Source organism: Zonotrichia albicollis, chromosome Z (assembly GCF_047830755.1).
Source record: "Zonotrichia albicollis isolate bZonAlb1 chromosome Z, bZonAlb1.hap1, whole genome shotgun sequence".
Taxonomy (NCBI): Eukaryota; Metazoa; Chordata; class Aves; order Passeriformes; family Passerellidae; genus Zonotrichia; species Zonotrichia albicollis.
Window position 1 is genome coordinate 60,619,182 of NC_133860.1, and position 20,163 is coordinate 60,639,344.

Below are 20,163 nucleotides of genomic sequence, written 5' to 3' on the forward strand. Positions count from 1 at the left end.
TAATCTGTTCTGCAGTTACAAGGCACACGAATGTGCCTTGTGAATGGTTAATGAATGGATGTTCAATTCTCCTTTACAAGAGCTGCATAAATTACAGTGTTAGATGTATCCTTAGCTGTATCTATGACTTCTTTTCCAGAAAGGAAGCTAGGGCTGGCAACACCCATTCATGGATAACGTCCTTAGGTAACCAGGGTTAGGATAATTTATGTCTTCTGAAGCATCCAGCAGTCAGTTACGCAGCAGTATGTGCAGGGCTTTTCCTGCCTCTCTTTTAAGACTGGCCTCCCCACTCTAAATACCTACCTGTTGATCCTCTTTCATACATCAAAAGAGACACTAAACAAACTTCACTTTCCAAACCACTTTAAACATTTATAGCATAGCATGCAACAAAACTGTAAAAGCCCCATGAGAAAACACAAAATGGAAATCATCTAAACAAGAGACAAACAACAAAATATCAACAAATTAACTAGGGAAGGAAATCTGAAGCCAGAAGTAAGAGAGCATAGTTTATTGTTTTGTAGCAGAGCAACAATTTTACTGCAAGGTCAAAGCAAACTGCAAAGATCAGCTGTACTGAGCTTTGGCCCAAATCAGGTGGGAGTGCACCAGATCATGACCAAAGGCTTCTCAGACCAAAAATTAACTTTCCAAGTTAAAAATGGACAGACCAGGAAGAAAGCAGTTTGGGAAAATAACAGATTCCTGGTGTAGGTGACAAGCTTAGCCTAAGAAAGAAACCATGGACACTTCCTCTAAAAACCTGTGAGATTTGTAAGCTTCTGTTATCAAGCAATGCATCTGGCAGTGGGAATTCGGCAGAGTTTAGTGAAACATAGCAGTGGATGAGATGATAGCACAGAAAAAGCATGTGAAAAATGACTGATCTTACACTAGGAAATAAAATCAGCTTACAGAATCTATAAAGGATATCAATGGGACGTGTAAGAAAACCTATAATCACAGAAAGTGCTACTTTTCCCAAAAGAAAGGTCAGATCATAAGAAATGAATTCAGGCTACTTAAACCACCAAGAAAATCTGGGCACAGTTATTAACAGATTAATATCTCCTCCCTGGTATCATGAAAACAGATATGAAAGCAACTTGTTATCTGCAGTCTTCATTGCGGTAAAACACATTATGAATCAAAAAAAACAAACCAAGAGTGTGATACAAGAACATTCTCCCTTGGCTTTTGTTTGGATTCTACTGTGGTAAGAACCTCAGGCTATTAAGAAGCCACTGCAAGGAACATGCTTCTTTCAGATGCCTCCCTAATTAGTTTTGTTACTCTGAATACCTGCTTTCTTCATTTTATCACTCTGTTTCAGAGAAACTTAGGGCTTCCAACTTGTGTACCTTCCATGATGGCGAGGTACTGCTGTTTTGGATACACCAAGCAACATATTTCGCAATCAAAGTAACACTTAGGAGAGAGAGTAGAACACTGCTTTCCAAGTCAGGTGTTTTATTTCACAGCAGCATGGTGCATACAGTTAGCACTGACAAAAGACTAAAAGCTGTGCCAAGATACATTTCACTAAAAGATCATGGTAATACTTGAACACTGTCTTTGATTTAAGGAACAACAAAGAACACTAACACATAACTGCAACATTGTTATTGCTCTGCTCTGGGGTACGCCATTCACAAAGTAATGTGTTCTTATTGGACTCATGCATGTGCAGTTCTCATGTTAAGTGCATTATAGCTGAAAAGAATATAGATGATGTATTTGACCATTTCAAATGTAGTATGTTAGAATTTTCCCAGCAAAATTCTGAAAGCAGGGACAATTCTGGCATCCTGGATTTCAAGAGAGAATGAAATTCCTTAGCTCAAGAGATGCTAAAAATACCACAGAAACATGCAACTGTGAAGACTTTCTTTTTACTTCCCCCTCTAGCAAGGAGGGTTAACATTTATGTTCATGACATTAAAGGTGCCTCAGATATCAGCATCTGCCAAAGACATTGAGAAAAAATAATCACTTACAGGCGTAAGTGATTACACAACAGGCATGAGGCCCTGGAACAGGATGGACAGACAGCCGATGATGTGGGCAAGGTTTTCCTGCTGTGCTGATCCTCCTTTCTCTGCTGAACAGTGACAGGACCCGAGGGAACACATGAAGACACATCAGGGAAAGTGTAGGCTGGACATAAGAAAAGATTCTTCACCAGAGGGTGTTTGGGCACTGGAGCAGGTTCCCTAGGGAAGTGGTTACAGCACCAAGCCCGACAAAAGTTCAAGCAGCATTTGGACAACACTTCTGAGCACACAGAATGTATTTTGGAGCTGTCCTGCACAGGGCCAGGAGCTGGACTTCATGATTGTTTTGGGTCACTTCTAACTCAGGATATTCCATAACAAATAGAAGTTTCAAAATAGAAGGAACATTTAAAACATTGATCAGAACATTTCGCGAATTAACTTCCTGCTTCCAAGGTCTATTTTGAGAGGCTGCTGGTTGTTGGTGTTGGTACAAGACCCCAGTAGTCCTTCCCCAGAAGATGGCCACTCAACATGCAATGGCTGAACATGAAGTGGCTGGGACACTTAGGCACGCCATGGAAGTGGCTGAGATGCAGGAGTTAAAATGAAAGAAGGCACATGAAAGGACTAAGTCTGGGCAGATGAGGCATTTCTCCTTAGAAACTGAACTCAACTGACAAGTTGAATGCACAGCAGGGGACAGACTCATAACTTTTATCCAAGTTTGCATGTTTCACTTAGTTTATGATACAATGGGAAAACATGTAACAGTATTTTGGGGCTGAAAATTAGCATGTTTTTCAGCAAGTCTCTCGAACATGCAAGCACACAACATCTGCAGAGACAGGGAAAAATGCTTGCTTATCACTTGTCTCATTTATCAGACTCATTTACCTCAGAGTTACAGTACATGCTTTGCAATTTGTCAGAAATGGAAAACATTCCTGTACTTACTCAGAGGTACAAGTGTCTGATTAAACACTCCACTTAGTGCAACTGAGCATGGCAGAACAAGTGCTGTACAACGCAACACAGCAAAATGAGATGAGTAACTGCAGGGAAAGGACAACTAAGTGTCTTTCATCAAGCATGCCAAGAAGGGCATGCATCTCTTTTTTTTGAGACATATCCTGAAGAATTTTGGCACTTACTAACAAGCAAGTCTCCTACAACACTCGAAAGACACACTTCAGAAACTAGGTTAGTGCTCAACAACACGCTATTAGGATCTTAAACACAAGGATTGCTTTAATCATCAAGCCAATGCACACCACTGTATTAGCAGAAACAGCGTGCTGCTTCCCTTTCCTTCACTTTCCACATACCATCTCCTCCTGCTTCATGAGTCATTACTCACAGACCACTGTATTAACATATGTGGATTTCTTGGGCAGTAACTTAAACAAATCACAGAACTCAAGTCCAGATTTTTTAAGGACTGAGCCTTGGGATTCTCAAAAACAAACAGAATATGCCATTTTGCTATCTGAAATACTTTGAACTGTCACATCTTATTCAAATGTATGTTCAAAAAAAGAGACAAATAACTTTGACTCCATATGAGTACAGCTAATGTTTTAAAAGACTGCATGGTATTCAACCAAGAGAGGAGGATCACAGCTTCCCATGCTGGTATCTCAGTTAATCTCCCACAAGTCTGCTTGACTAAGCCTGAAATAAAACTGCACTCATTAGTTCAAAATGTTAATGGTCACACTTTAATATTTGCATGCCATCAGTCTGGCATTCAGGCTTTGTGCAAGGACAATGCCTAATGTGAGGTTGTTTTTTCCAAACTTTAGTTTCCCTACAGCCAAATATTAGCAGCTGAGCATATTAATTGAGGTTTCTTTATTCACTCTGGGTTTCTCTTGGTTACTGTAACGCCACCAGTAGTAACTGGGGGTTTTTTTAACATGTTTGTAAAACTACTGTATGACCACTGTAATTTCTATATGTTCACTTAGCTTGATCTAGATGCCACATCATAAAATGATGTTTCTCACAGTCCTAACCATATTCCTGGTTAATTCCACCTTCATACAGGCAGAATTTCGGCCAACAGCACTGGACTCAGAAACACACTCTAAAGCTACTTAAAAATATATGAAAACAAAGAATATTTCTGTATTTTCTGTTTTCCTAACATATGCTCTGAAATTTTCTTTTATGTAACAGTTTACTATATACTTTTTCACACAACAGCCATTTTTAATTCTATTTTTTTAAAGTATTTATAATATGAATGCATCCCTTCATTCTTCAAAGATTTAATCTAAAAAGTAACCAAATAGTTAAAGATTAAATCCTTTTTTAAATTAAGGTGGTAGAGGACTGAATTTCACTTTGGACTTTTTAAATGTAATCATTGTCTTCTACCATCATTGTCTAGCCTCACCCAAAGGCAGGCCTCAACTCATACAAAAGTGAGGACATCTCTACACCTCCACTAAAACGTTATTTATTCTAGAAAGACAGTTTCCATCACTATTGCCTTTTTCCCTTCCCCTCCTTTTCAATTCCAACAAATATAGGCTCTTTCCAAAGACTTTGGACAGATTCAGTCTCAAGGACCGGAAAGTAACAGCAGTTTAGAACAGACTTTTTTGATCCCCATCCATGCAGGTTATCAGTTAATTGCTTAATTCTCACCAAGGCTGGTCAAACAGCCCTTATTAAAAAAAAAAAAAAAAAAGAAAAAAAAAGAAAAAAAGAAAATTCAAAACTTAAATAATTTAGTTAATTATATAAAAACAAAACAGTGCCAATATTGATACTTACAGGCTGAGGCTGTTCTGCAATACAGCAGTTGAAACACAACCAGAACTCACTCATTGTTTACAGTCTGAAGTGGGAACACGGATGAAAAGCAGGACTCAACCTTTGTAAGTCTGCCTGTTCTTTGAACAGGTTTATTTTTAATGGCTCCAATGTGAAAATTTTCTTTTTGGATGAGCTCTTCTCCAAAGACAAGTCAGTCCCAGGACAAAGAACTTGAAGGCAAAAAGTTATTTTAGAGTCTTCTTCCAGAAGGTTGATCCCAGCACCAAGAAATATTATAAATGCTTCTTTGGTCCCTAGCGTTACGTGAACCTGAAAACAGAAGCACACGAATCAAAAAGAGAGAATACAAAGAATCTCAAGCTCCAAGCCAGCCACCCACACCATTGAGTTCTTGGTAATACCCTGAATCACAGACTGAAAGACTTAAGCAAACAAGTCAGGTGCTTTTTTCTACTGTGACTACCAAAAATGGCATATAACATAAATCCATATGAGACTTACATTCCAGCTTTGGTTAGACTAAGTGATACCAAGAATTGGTATCCAATCTTTTGGCAGTTATCTCTGTTTGCTTCTAACTTTCAGAAAGTGATAACTGCCCATACACCCCTTTATCTTATTAGAGAATCGTGCCTGTTAACACATCATACTTCTCAATGTATACATACTTCTCATTATACACTCACAGTGTGAGATTTAAATGGTATTTAACCTCAACCCTGTTACACAATTGTCAATTAAAGGTATGCTCTCCTAAATGTCAAGGAAACAAATACATTTCAGTGTATAGAATATTTTCAAAATGGCTGGACTTGGTCGACACAATGTATTTTCTTTCCTTGCACCCTCTTCTACCCTATGCCTCATTTACAGTCTACTTCAAAATAGGGTATTAGTTGTAGACCTTGAAATTGTCCCTTAAACCTCTAAAACTCCTCAAGTGGAACAAATGAGGCTCCAGATTCCAACAACTCCTTTGCTCAAATAATGTTTGTTGGTAAACCTCCATTCTGGTTTCTTTCAGTAGGAGTGCAATAAAAATTCCTGTGAGACTTCATTTATCTTGCAACATATCATAAACTTTACTTGCAGAGAAAATGAGATAATGAATATTCAGAAGGTTTTTACTGGCATACTTCTTAACAATTCTTTATACACCTGCATCTTCACTTACACAGATGTTTGCACAACTACGCAATTTCTATTCCTATGTAATTCCTCACAGTATGAAAGTGGTTTGGAGGCTCCATGCAATGCATGAAACTAGGCATGTATCAGTACACACTTTCTGTGGCAGAGCAGCTCCACTTTGCTACCACCTTCACTAGTTTGCTATGTGCCAAGCACGTGAGCAAAGCTGTCCCTCATTTATTTACACACACACCAAATCACTGCACTGTGTGGCCATGACAGGCCATGTGCTTTCCACAGCTACTCTCTACAACACGCACAAAAAGAATACAGCAGAACCTTTTCCATGCCATCTCCAAAGCTTTTGGGAAGCTCTCACATTTCTTGGTTTTTAAGACACTATCTGAAGATCCTTGAGAAAAAAATGCATGCTGCAGTAACAACATCTAAACAGCAACACCCCATCTAAAGTATTCTCATCTCCTAGCTTTGCAAAATCAACTGATACTGTCAAAATTAGGTTTATCTGCCTGCTTCTTAGATTCCTTGCTTAAAGGATCAGAACAGGAAGGAGCGGGGGGGGGGGATATGCTTTGCTAGGTTATCCTGTTGCTAACACCATATAAAACAAAGCAACTTTATTAAACAGGATACCTTGAGGGCAAGAAGGAAACATAAACCAGCAAACAATCCCCGCTCTGACAAAAATACTTCTGTACAACCTTTTGCTTGTCAGACACTTGAAAAGAAGGTCTTAGAACAGTGCTAACATGATATATTTTCACTACTTAAATGATGTTTTTCCTTTCCTTTTCCTGGCTTAAAGATCACCATCTAAAACCCATGAATGGAACACAAAATTGCAATAAAACTTGCGTTTCAGCAATCAGTAGTGTGAAACCCAAGATTGAAAACAGAAGTGTCTACAGAAGTTCTCACTCCATACTTAGGTGGTTTCAGACCCATTTTCTCAATTATTCTGGCAACTGAAAATTTCATTAACTTTAAATAGCAAGAGTAACAAAGAAAAGCTTGACAGAAAAATACTCAGCTGATCTCTACGGGCTCAGAATTTGCACACCACACAATTATTTTCTAAATTTGATTCAGTATGTTACAAAATCAAAAGTAAAATACAGTTAACTCCTGTTAAGCATGTAATATTTGATACTTCTAGTCCCGTGGCTGTACAGCTTATGTCTCCGTAAGAGCTGCTTAATTTACTTCTAAGACAGGCGTGAAGTTTTTCTGAAACACAGCAATGCCCTCCCCAATGCTAGTGGTTGGGATTATGAGGAACTGAGAAATCAAACACTCAAAGTTAGCATTTTCAAGTTTGATGTAGTGTAAGCTGTAGAGCAAGGAGTGGGTGTTGCACAGTGAGCTTTTCTTGCTGCGCAAGGAGTCTGATTTGTGACTCCTGAAACTGTGATACTTGTTGCTTCCTTACAATCTCTTTCTGACTAAGTCCAGAACTGACGTATCAAATTCTTACTGTCACAGAGGGTTAACTTTGATCTGCGTGTCACACCCAAGTGCAGAAGACACACTCTGAAGGGCAGGGAGATTTGTTCTGTTGATGTGCCTCTATGTTTGCTCACTCACAGCTGGCACTCTCCTCCAGCTCACCGCAGCCTCGGGCCCCGCGCTGAGCTGCAGCCCTGGAGGGCTCTGGTGGGCACTGTGAGCCTGGAAAGCTCTTCCTGGTTACAGAACACCCAAGGGTGCAGAAGCCTTGCTCTACACAGCCACTCTCTGTATGCAGCACTTGTGACCTCCAGGACAGTCAAAACTGACCCCCTGCCTTAGATCTAAAGCTTTTGAATGACAAAGCCAAGCTAAAGATTGTAAATAATAATCTCTGATTACATGCTTATTCTTAAAAAGGCATTTTCAACTCTACAGACTGTAAAGTGCTACATTTGCCTTTAGTTTGGTGGTTCAGCAATCACCAACACTTTTTCAATCTGTTGACTTTTAATTAAAATACACAGGTGACATATCAGTATGTCTGGAGAAAACTGACATTAACTGCACCTCTTAGAAGGAAATGAATGCTTAGCAGTACTTTTCAGAGCTCTGGAATTTCATACATCATCCCAGTCTGCTAAACAAATGATTTTTACAGGAATCAAGTCAAAATAAATATCAGGTATAAATCTGTTGCACCAATATGGAAAGAAAAGCAATTAAGCTGAAAGCAAAAAGGTGTACTGGTGCTAATGCTGACGTTAATGACAACACACTAAAACTTCTCTTACACTGTCAGTTGCTTGTTTAAAGATCAAGTTGAAACAAGAAAATTCTACAGTTCTTTTCCAAATTATTGGTTAGAAAGAAAGAAAGAGAAAAAAATATAGTGGCCTACAGCTTCTAGTCAGGTAACTATCAAACACTAGACTAGCAATCTTGTAGGAAATTGTTCCTGCAAAGCTTGAATTGCACCCCAAGCCTAGCTGCAATTAATGAGACCCCAAAATATATGCAGTATTTCACAGCTAGTTCCCTCCTTTTTCATAGGATTAAGATCTGAATCACAGAACCACAGAATGGTCTGGGTTAAAATGGACTTCAGAGACCATCTTGTTCCAGCCTCCCTTCCACAGGAACACCTTCCACCAGCCCAGGTTTCGCAGGGCCCCATCCAACCTGGCCTTGAGCACTGTCAGGGATGGGGCATTCAAAACTTCTCTTGGCAACCCGTGCCAGTGTCTCAGCACCCTAACATGGCATGGTTTGCAGTACTGCTGCCTTTGTCAGAGCAGACTTGCCAGATACAGAGCACAACAGAGGCTGAAGAACACACTCCACAGTAACAGCTCTGCCCCCCTTTGGTTTTGCTCTTTGCTCAGTCTGTGGTGCTCAGACTGACAGAACACCGTAGAGCTCACATTGAAAAGACAAGAAAAGACAAGACAATTACTCTGTCTAAACCAGAAATTTATCAGTGATGAGTGGTGAAACACCAATTTGTTTTTCCCGTGTAAACTTTCTGAACCCTGAGTGCAACTTATTTTAGAGTAGATGATTCACACTGCAAAAACACACAGGATTATCATGCTGAACGACTCTGTTGCATCTTAAGGCTTTTATACCTTAGTTATTATAGCAATTTAATAACATATCTAGAAATTCTAAGTATAAAGAAATCAAGATTTTAAAAATAATACATTGTTTAAAATTTAAAGTGAAACACCAATAAGGTAATTTTCTTCACTCTAAGGTTAATTTCATGGTTGCTGGTCTAATGCAAAAACCAAAACTACTGCTTATTGTTAAATACCAGTCACAAAGGCAGGAAGTGCAAGCATTGCATTAATGATTAGTGGGCAAAGTACACTTTATATTACAGTATCACCAATTTTTCTTACTAAAGCAGCACTAGCTTTTTGGTGAGAAATATAGAGAGCAGGAAAGGTAACCTAAGACATCAATTTTCCCTCTGAGCTTTTCAAATTTATTGATATGGAACAGGTTAGACAGCATTTACCTTAACTGATCCAAACAGGAATATGCACTATGCTGTGGAGTGTCAGTTAGGATAAAACTACTTAATAAATATACAGCTTGAGAACAGCCTGGTCTTTTTAAAAAGGCATCCTTTTAAGGATGAATTTTCGATATCTTTTGACTGTATGCTGTTCACTGTGGCTTTACACAGGAAATGTGGTAACAACGCTCTTTGGCAATCACTTGAAATAAATAAAACCACAGGAAGAGAAAAAAAAACTACAGGTGTTAGCATCTGAATTTAACTAGGCTTGCTCCAAAGCTCAGAGTATTATTTAAGAAGAATGGGGGGGGAAAAGTGTAAAAAAAAAAAATTTTTTGTTCAAATCATGAATGAAAATCATGCCATGCCATGGTATGTCCTGACACAACATGATGTGCCATAATAAGCACATGTAGGCACAAAGTCACAACCAAGCCCACTAACAGTATTTTAGTCTCAAGTACTTCATAAGAAAAAAACCTTCCAGTTGTTCTTGCTATAGGAGATTAATCCCATTAAATACACGGGTATTTTGACTTGGTTTTTTATGCCTTAAAGGCTTTGAAAAACTGTTATTTCTTTCAATCCTGCAAGCTTTAAGTAGAAAATTATAATTTCTGAATGTATTTCTAAGACTTCTTTCACATTTTGCATTTTTCTATTGTAGCCACACTAGTTCGTCTTGACATGACTAAATTAAGTCATGTGGCAACCAGAAACAAGAGAGGAAGAGGATAAGGTGTGTCCAAGCCAAGAGAGAGGCTGAGCTTGTGCACACTTACACACACCTACAGCTGTAGCAACCAGAGGACATCCTCCAACTCTCAAAGGAGAGAGAGATGTTTTCACTTTCCAGCCTGATTTTTTGAAACAAACCATCTACAAGAAGCAAGAGGTTTTAAACAAATACAACCTACAGAGAAAGTTGCTTCCATTCGTGAATTTTGTATCAAAAACTTTATCTCATCAGGGTACTGAACTTACAGAAACACTCTTCCTCCATTCCCCCCTACAAGAACAGACACTGCTACGCACTTTGACACTGATTCTAATGAAGCAATTGTCTTCTGCACTTTCAAATCCTGAGAAACTTGAGCTGCAAATAACTCTTGCCACACAAAAGATAACATTCACCATCAACATAGCCTGAATAAGGCTGAAATTCTTTTTTCATTTCCTCATAATCTTCCCATATTGATTCTGCTTCAGTGCCTCCCAAGTCCCTCAAGGTTTAGTTTCAATGCATTCAACAGTCTTCTTCAAAGTCTGAGTTTGGCTTTCTTGTGCATTTTTAAACCCTGAATGCATATGTCCTGACTCTGTAAAAAGGCTACTTTTATTCATGTCTTTGTGATACAAATTTTCACATTACTACTAAAGTGGTAAGGCAATAGGTCTTGATTTTGGGATTATTGGTCATCTGGAGTAAATTCTTTTTTTTTGCCCCTATTAATGCCAAAATGGTTTTCACTAGTATATTTCCTTAAGCAACTTAGAAATAGTTTGTACTTCAAACCAAGCTCAACACAAACTAATAGCCATGAAAAATTACTAGTATTAGAGCAATTTTCTTCTGAGTTTAAGGTTTGAAAGACTGTTGAAAACAGGGCAATAGTCTGAAGGTACTATTTACAGCTTACTTAGAGGAGACAGATGGGGTGATTTTTTAAAGTTGTAGTTGTTGCTAATAGTACAGAATCTAGCTTTAGGAACAATCACATCTTTCACTGAACACCTTCAGTTTTTGTGCTTTCAGCTTGCAGGAAGCCATCACAAGCTGCCCTGCAATAAATGTATCTACCTGGCATAATACATGGGAAAGCAGCAAAAGATACAGGAAGGAAACCATAGCAAGTTTCTAAGGAGAAATACTAGGTTTTCCTTATCAGGTTGCTGATAGCATGAGAGGGAGCTGTAAAGAAGGGGACAGCAGGAAAGCACACAATTCTGTCAAGGAAAGTACAGCTCACCAAGTGTGACAGTAAACACATTTGCAAGTGCCAGCTGTGACCTTAAACCAGAAAGGCTTTAAACATTTTTTTTGGTTTTTTTTTACACTCCTATCTGCAACTGCCTGAGTTTTATTCTGTAGCCCTTCACTTACATTTATTTATATCATGTGAGGGATCCAGCCCTTGAAAGGTGCTTACTATTTTGGGCACAGAACCAACAAATGAGACAGTACCACTAAGTCACATTAAAATTCTTCATGTCCAGTTCTTTTCAAAGCTTCCTTTATTGTCTTTAATTAATAACTACATTTGATATATATGGGTTCAATGCACATTTCTGAAACAGTCAATTCATAGCTCATATTATTCCCCACACTGACATGCCCACAGCAACCTACTTCTCTTGAAACCTCAGCATTAATAGTTCTGCACTTTGAAAATTTAAAAAGACTAACAGAAAACTAATTATCCAAATTTTTTACTCAATAACAGAAAGGAAAACCACAGACTTAATAAATATGTTCTGCCCGACCTAAGACATAGTCCAGGCACATTTTGCCCTACCTCCAAAAACAGTGTGAAGCCTTTCAGAATTCACTCCTATGGTTTAGAAAACCTGATTTCATACTGACTTCCTATATGCATGAAAAAAAATACTTTCAGACAAAGTTTTAATTGGTCAATAACATTATCTTCTTAATTGGCAAGTTCTATAGAAGGAAAAACAATGCTTTTGTTAGCTAGCCTCCTAGTTACTTTTAACAGGTAATACCAGTCAGGGAGGAAAAAAATGAACAGAACAAAGTAATGGGTAAAGGCAAAACATCTACACCATACCACTTCAGTAAAGAATTGAAAGAAAGGAATCCCCAAAAAGACTAACATTCCTGAAGAATGCCCAGTTATTATTATTATTGCCCTATTCTACAGTAATGATGGAGAATCTTCAACATTGGCATCCAGTGAGACCATAATTTTAAAAACAGTGCAGCATTAGAGAGAATGGAACAGTCTACATACTACATGGCAGACCACACAAGATACTGAAGGGACCCTCACCCGTTCCTAGTATGACAACAGATAAAGAGCATTACTTGCAGCATTTAAAATGCTCTTTTTTTTCCAGGGAAAACAGGAAACTAACACATCAAGGCAATATCCAAGGGAAGTTTGGGACAGAGGAAAGGAGTAAGTGTGAACAAGAGAAGAAAGGCCATTTAAAGTGCCAGAGTTCACAGAGGCAAACTCTTAACAGTACAGGAAGTGTACCATATAAAAAAATATATCACTATGGCACACCGGTATTTCAGATTCTAACCAGCCACTGTAAAACCTGTAAAAACTGTGGTGCAACACAAGTCTGACGTTGTACCTTAAGATCTTTTAATGCACTTCAGTAAATTACTGCTGCTACTTCCATTGTCCCAAATGCCTGGTGCACAGTGCCAATTTACACATGGACACAAGGTATTCCTATTTTTTTATTCTAGTTTTGTGCAAAGCATGAGCCAGGTGACAACCCACAAAAGGCTGGCTCTCCAGTCACCAAAACTTTACATCATTTATACATTTCAGCAAAGAAAGAAATCACAGTCCATTGGCTACAAGTTACACAGGGATCTTACACTAGTATTACACCTTTTACTGGTTAAATGATTCTCATGCTAAGTAGCTCACATGCTCAGACTTTCTCCTGAATGCGCAAGTTTGTTTAGCTCATGGGCTGTCAGTCGGTGGTCTCCATCTCCCTCTGCCAGAATTACTTTTTACTAGTTGGAGCTGGTCTCAGCACAGTTGCTGTGTTTCCTTTATTAGTTTCTTCCTTATCTTAGGAGTCAAGCCAAAAGTCCCTGTGGCACATAAATTCTGCTTTGCTTTTGTCCACTATCAGCAGCACATCCTTCTCCTCAAGCTTTGTCAACCTCCCCCTGGGTCTGAGATCACAGAAGAATATTGATGCTAAAATTTAACAAGGCAACTCTACATAAAAGTAATTTATCTAATACCTGGACATCACCTCCCTCTGATTGCAAAACAATTATGAGACCAAGTGCAGTAGGCAAAAGCAGTCTCACATTTTGTGGGACTAGGTAAGTCAATGTGACCCCATGAAACTACCCAGGATTCACATGGGGCCATGTGAAAAGCCAGATGAATTTTCTCTGTTCAAGTCCTCCTCAGCATGGACAATGCATGCTTCAAATGGCTAGAATGTATCAGCAGGATGTCTCTGCTTTAACTTTCAGTTCTACAGCGTGCAAAAACCAAAACAGAAATAGGTTTTTGTTAAAAAACACAACAGAATTGGGTATTTTTAATCTGCTATAATTTAAGCTTGTTTAGATGACTTGAGCTCTGTGTATGCATCCACATGTAGGCACAGGGGACATGGCTTAAAGAAACTTGAAAGCTAAGACAAATCACATTTTCAAAGATACTTTGGGTCACTCTAGAGTAGAAGTGCCATTTAGGACTTCTGGAGCGGGTACTCAGAGTAGCTGTAGGCAGAGGCCTGTTAGCTCATGCAGTCATTTTCTCAAGTGTACCAATTCCCAAGAAGCAGTACATTTTCTTGTCACTGCCCAGTGTGAACTCACTTAAATGACCACTCTGCAGCTTAATACAGGTGACATCTCTTGGCTTCAATGTCTACCTCCGTTACTGTTTGCTCATGTGAAAAGCACTCACACAAGAGCCTCACACACAAGTCTAAATCAGGCTTTGACTGGTCTGAAGTGGTATCAGTTTTTCCTGACCAGACACTTGAGAAAAGTATACCGAACACTCAGTTCGTTTTACAGGCAGTCCATCTTCAGACCGAAATTGGTACAGAAATATCACCCAAGTTTGGCAGAAAAAGCAGGATGTAACTGAGGCATATGGAAGAGCCAGAAAACAAATTTTAGAACTTGTGAGAGGTGGCAAGTGCTAACTGGGCCTGTTTAGATTTCACTTTAAAGATAAGCATGGGGAGTGGCACAAATAGACTCACAAAGCAAGTCTCATAAAGAATGCTCTAGACAGAAATCTGTATTCATGTAAAGATCGTGTAAAAATTATCTATGGTTTCAGACCACACCATGTGAAGAAGAAGAAAACTGGTAAAATGTTTGGCTTTTTCCTATTCTCCATCAATAGCCAGAGATTAGGTAGCACATTAATGAGTAACATACAGCACAAAGTGATGCCTAGACAGGAGAGTCAGGTTTCACCTTTTCCTAGCAGTATACAGCAGTAAATGGTTTTCTCCCCTGCCTTCAGACTTCAGTTGCTATAGGCAGGTATGTCTGGATTTTCCTTTGCCTTAAGTGACTTTAAGAAATGTCACTTAAGGCAAACAAAAATCCAGACACACCTATAACATCAAAGAAATCTGGTCCAAGTACCATAATTTAAGTAAGCCATAATGCAGGTAAGAGTGTCCTAATTCTGTAACACTTAAACAAGTGCAACAAAAACAATGAACTGAAATACAGCCCCTGAGAAGCACACACAGAGAGCTCCTACACTTCCACAGCACAGAAAACTCCTTTCAGCCACTTCTACACACAAGAAACCTGCTAAATATTGTGACAGCATGTGCGTGCACATGTCCATACAAAGCCACACACACAACCTACAATTAGTAACTGCAGCAATCATTAAGTATTTCATTCCTATGGCTAAGGCTCTCATGCTATATCCAGCAGGTATGAAAACCACCAACTAGAAAGCTAATAAGCTTTTGCCTCTACAAACTTCAGATAGCCAGATGATATTAAGGAGAACAACTACCAATTGAAAAAAAGTTTCTAGGGATATCTAATCAGAAAAAACCAAACATATATTAGAGTTGTAGTCAGTATGAAATTTTTCACGTCAACAGCACATTTTGATTCTTTTGCTGGAAGGAACACTTATTTTTCAAAAGAGAATGAAATTCAGGAAAGGGAGAAAAATCAGAAACTCTTCAGATTTTTTTATACACAGAGTTGCTCTCACTCAGGCATTACACATGCACAAAGTTATACCTCCTTACCAGCAATAACAGCAGTACCCATACAGGGTTGTTTATCACACTAGAAATACTGTAATTTCCAAAATATCTTCTTTGGTATCTAATCTTCAAATTTCAGCTTGACTCAAATAAAGCACATTTATAAAATGCACATTAATTAAAAGGAATTACTGTTCTTTGCTTTCCCCTTTCCTAAACTGAAATTCACTGCAAATGATCCTTAATATTGAGCTGAATTTGAGTATTTACTTTACTCTTTAAACTAAGTACTTGATCACAGAGAGCTCTTGCTGCTTAGACTGATAAAAATGTTTACCTCCACAGAGTATGAAAAAAATGTAACTACAGACAAAATCTTTAAAATCCTCACTGACTTTCATTTTGTGATAGATGCTTAGTAATTTTTTGCTTAGAGATCTTGTTTTTTGGCAAGTCCATGATGGATGAACCTATTCTGAGTGAAGAGTGCTTTGATCCAGACAGACATCATCAAGAAGGTCTGATTGAAGTCAGTCCTGCTGTGCAGAACTCTGCTAGGCCATATCTTCACAGGAACTAAGGAATCTAGGCCATGTCCTACCACAAGCTAACAGAACCAACCTGAGCTGACTGTGATGGGGTCATTCCCTCAGCCTTATCTTCTCCAAGCTGAACAAACCAAGTCCCCTTAACTACACTTCAGAATTCTTGCCCTCAAGACCTACTACCATCTTGGTCACGTTGCCCTCTCTAATAGCTTTAGATATAAAGATATTTAGATATTTAAACTGTGCAGCCCAAAACCTAGCACTCAGTGTGAGGCTGCCCCAGTGCAGAGTAGAGCAGGACAATCCCCTGTCTTGCCCAGCTGTGATGCTGAGCCTGATGCACCCCAGGCAGAGCTGGCCCTCCTGGCTGCCAGGGCACTGCTCACTCAGGCTCATATTCAACTTGCCAGAAAAACCAAGCCCCAGATCTCTTTCCAACTCTCTTTCTGGATGGTTGCTTTTCAGACTCTTGCTCCCTAGTTTGTATATTCAAGCAGCATTATTTTGGATCAGACACAGAATGTGGCATTTGCTCATTTTACATTCCATATGGCTGGTGATGGCCCAGCTCTCTGGTCTATCCCATTCTCTCTGAAGGGCCTCCCTAATATTAAGGGAGTCCACGACTCCTCTTAATTTAGAATAATTGGTAAAGTTACTTCATGTGGGACAATTTACTTAATATCTGCATTCAGAGACCATTTCTTAAAACACTAAAGAGCAATGTCCCTAAGACGTAGCCCCATGGAACCCTACCAGTGACAGGTCACAGCAGTCTGATGTCACCCCATTCACTGCAGCCCTTTGTGCCTGACCATGAGCCAGCTGCTCACCCACCACATGATGTGTTTATCCAGCTGTGGGCTGGACATTTTCTGCAGGAGGGTCCTGAGAGAGACAGCATCAAAAGCTTTACAGAAATCCAAAAAAGATTACATCAACTGGCTTTGCTTGGTCAATTGAGTAGGTTACCTTGTAAAAGAAAATTAAGTTTGGTAAACAAATCTTTCCCCTCATGAGCTTATGATGGTTGTGACCAATGACTGTGTTGTCCTTATGATGTTTTCAATAACACCCATACCAGGTAATGAAGTGAGACCGACAGGCCTGTAGTTACCACTCCTCACCTTTCTTGAAAATTTGGTTAAATCACTACTTAGGTTGCATTCAATTACTGCTCAACTGATTAGCATTTAATTTACATTCAATCACTGATTAACAGTAATTTGATCACCACGTAATCACTAATAAAAGCCTTTTAGTTAACATTATATCCATTAACATATCATGGGACTTCTCTAAGTTCACCTGCCACTTCGCATTTTATACATCGGACAATAGAAACAGCTTTACCAAATTAAGTTCAAAAATAACTTATTAAAATTTAGAAAAGTAAAATAGAGAACCAGGTAGTGACGTCTAGCTTTAAGCCCAAAAGACACTATGACATCTTTCCTGCATATGCAGAAAAATAACTAAGAACATATAGTCAGCTTAAAATAAAACACACGGTACACAAATTTTCAACACTTCAATGCAATTTCATTGAAGATATCGGAATTATTGACCTAGTTAAGAAGCAAAGTGCTATACAAAAAAGGAAATTTCAAAATGTTCCGGAAACATTTTAACAAAGTATATATTCGCAGCAGAACAGTTACTGCTGTTCTGCAATCTGAACCCAAAGGAAACTAGATGGTCTCCTCAGAAATGAGCTGCCTATCTTGCCAAGGAACACTGACTTGGCTTCCCTGTGTACCCACGAAAAGGTCACTGCTGTTAAAAATGTCCATTTGGGAAATGACCTGTGGATAATATCCCAGTGGCAGAGTAAAACTCACCAGGAGTTCTACAGCCAGTAAAAAACCACTGCAAACTTCAAACAGTTTGACTTTCACAGGAAACACCCACAAACAGTGGTCTGTGGCTTACCTACCCTGAACACATATCCAGGGAAAGGAAAACCAAGAATAAACCTGTCAAGGCTACAAGCCACTTTTCCTAATAGCTTCAAATTAGCTTGTTCCTACCAGTAAATCTTAAACAGATTCATTTCAGCTCCCGAAACCAAAAGCTGCTGACAAAGCCATTAACAGCTTGCAGTACTTCACTAAATATGGAAGCAATCTCACGTCTCTCAATTCTTAGCTTCTCACTATAAGGAAGTAAATAGGTAATGTGAAAAGCATACTCTGACACCAAATAACCATAGGATGGACACTATTTGAACTCTGCAGTGAACTCCAGTAATAGTAATAACTCCAAATTGTACTGTCATATAGCAGACAGAAAATACAAGCAACATCCCCTTAAAAAACAGGCATATTCACAGATAGGATATAATATGACAGATGTAAATTCAGCCTGCCGACAATACACCAATAAACTGCAGATTATCCCATGTCACAAACTCTCGTATCTTATCCAAGAGCCTACTAACCGAATGTGTTTAAGCATTCAAACATACTTCATACCACAAAAGATTGCTCTTTTACATTCTGAGTTTTGGGGGTGTTTTTCATAAAAACAAAAGAAATCAACCAAACCTCAATTTCTTAAGTTGTCAAAATGACATTCCTATGAAATAAATTGTGAAAAATATGATTTATCAACTGAAGAACCCTCTGTTCTCTGTGATGCAAAGTATTTTCTATAAGTTGCATTAATAAGCATGAGAGGACTGAGACACTATACCTGGACACTTCTTGTTCTGTTCCTCAGAACACAACTAGAGAAACTTTCCAGGATACATCTGGATTCAGCACATGGTCTCTTGCCCGCCCTCAAGATAACAACTTTCTTGGTTGTGTCTATTTCACCATTAGCTTGGAACTTTCTGTGAAACAGAAGCACTTGGTTTGCTGAAGGTCTGGGCTGTGTGACAGCAGGGGACGATTGGCAGACCAGCAGGTACCCTGGCAAGATCTGGAGCAGGTTCTTTGCCAAGGGGCAGCCACTGGGCATCCAGCTGGCTCCAGATCCCCCCCAGGAGGCAAGCCCTGGGTCAGGGAGCTCACACGGCCCTCCAACCCCAGGCACAGCCTCGGGGATGCTACTGCCTTTGCAAGCACCCCCAGGGCAGGTGATGTTTTTAAAAGCTGATGCTTTTAAAAGCTGAAGGAGAAAACAGATGGACATGTAGGTTACTAAGGTTTTATTTTTCTCACAAACAAAATCGGATTCACCTGAATTACATTTACACATTCATTCTGACCGCAGAAGTACTTCAGCCAGCTGGCTCTGATACGATCATGCATTTGCTATTAATTCTCTTCCTTAAAAATGAATTTTGCTTGCTCTTAAGCACATTTTGCACCAGAAACACCCTATTATTTTTTCCCAATACATTTCAGATTAAGCTCACATCACACAATATGAATTATATTCACTGCAGGCAAACATGACATTGTCAAAGCTGAGTCATGACAGCTACTAAATACAATCTCTTTTAAAGAGCATTTAAAGAACACGTTTTTTTTTTAATCAATCAATCCAGGGACTGTAGAGGTAAACTGTTAACCTTATTGTTGGTAGAAGGTGTTTTCTGTATACTAAAACCTAACTGGCCACAAAGTTACCTGCTTCTCAATTAAATTCAGTTAGAAAAACTCTGTATCCTGCTACCCTGAGCTTGGAAAGCGATCTTCTGAATGCAGAGCCAAAGACACTGCTGGAGTCCTAATCAGACCCCCATTTCATTTAATAAAAATTAGCAAGGTCCCCAGCTCTTCTTATCAGGTTCATGTTGTTGGACTGATCAGAGAGTTCTATTCTGAATTAGTAATGATCTATCACAACAAGATGTTCCCAAAAAATCTTAACTGCACAAAAGAGTCCACAAAGAACCACATCACAATTCTCCCTGCCCCCAAATAAGGGTATTTAATTATTTATCTCAAGGCCAGACGGCATTTGCCGCTTAATTCCTTTTAGCTTTCAGTTACTCATGTTCCCACACAAAAACTTCTGCCTTTGAATGTCTGTTCTTAACATAACTCACAGGTTAGAGACCAATTTATTAACTAAGAAATCAGACAACATATTCTGGAAAGGAGGAAGAAAGAAGGCAATGAGGAACACAGGGGATATGAGGCTGGATCTGCCCGAGGACAGACACTGTGCCTAGAGAAGAGGCAGGTGTTTAGCTGCCTGCGGTGTGATCTCATGCACAATCACTGCGCTACACTCCATCCACATCCCCTGGTGGCACCTCTGGAGATGCCAGGTGTGGCTGTGACGGAGCTGACAGTGCAATTGCTACACCAGACAGAATTGT

The 20,163-nt window shown here is 39.1% G+C and overlaps 1 protein-coding gene across 2 annotated transcripts in view; it reads right to left on the bottom strand.

The window, feature by feature from the left end:
- The window catches only part of CDC42SE2 (CDC42 small effector 2), an 82,285-nt gene that overhangs the window by 28,289 nt on the left and 33,833 nt on the right, over nucleotides 1-20,163 (bottom strand). For both annotated transcript variants that reach the window (XM_014266503.3, XM_005486219.4), the window contains one exon: nucleotides 4,785-5,096. In XM_014266503.3, the coding sequence (XP_014121978.1) occupies nucleotides 4,785-4,838 (54 nt within the window). In that variant the 5' untranslated portion in view covers nucleotides 4,839-5,096. The remainder of the gene's footprint in view (nucleotides 1-4,784; nucleotides 5,097-20,163) is intronic.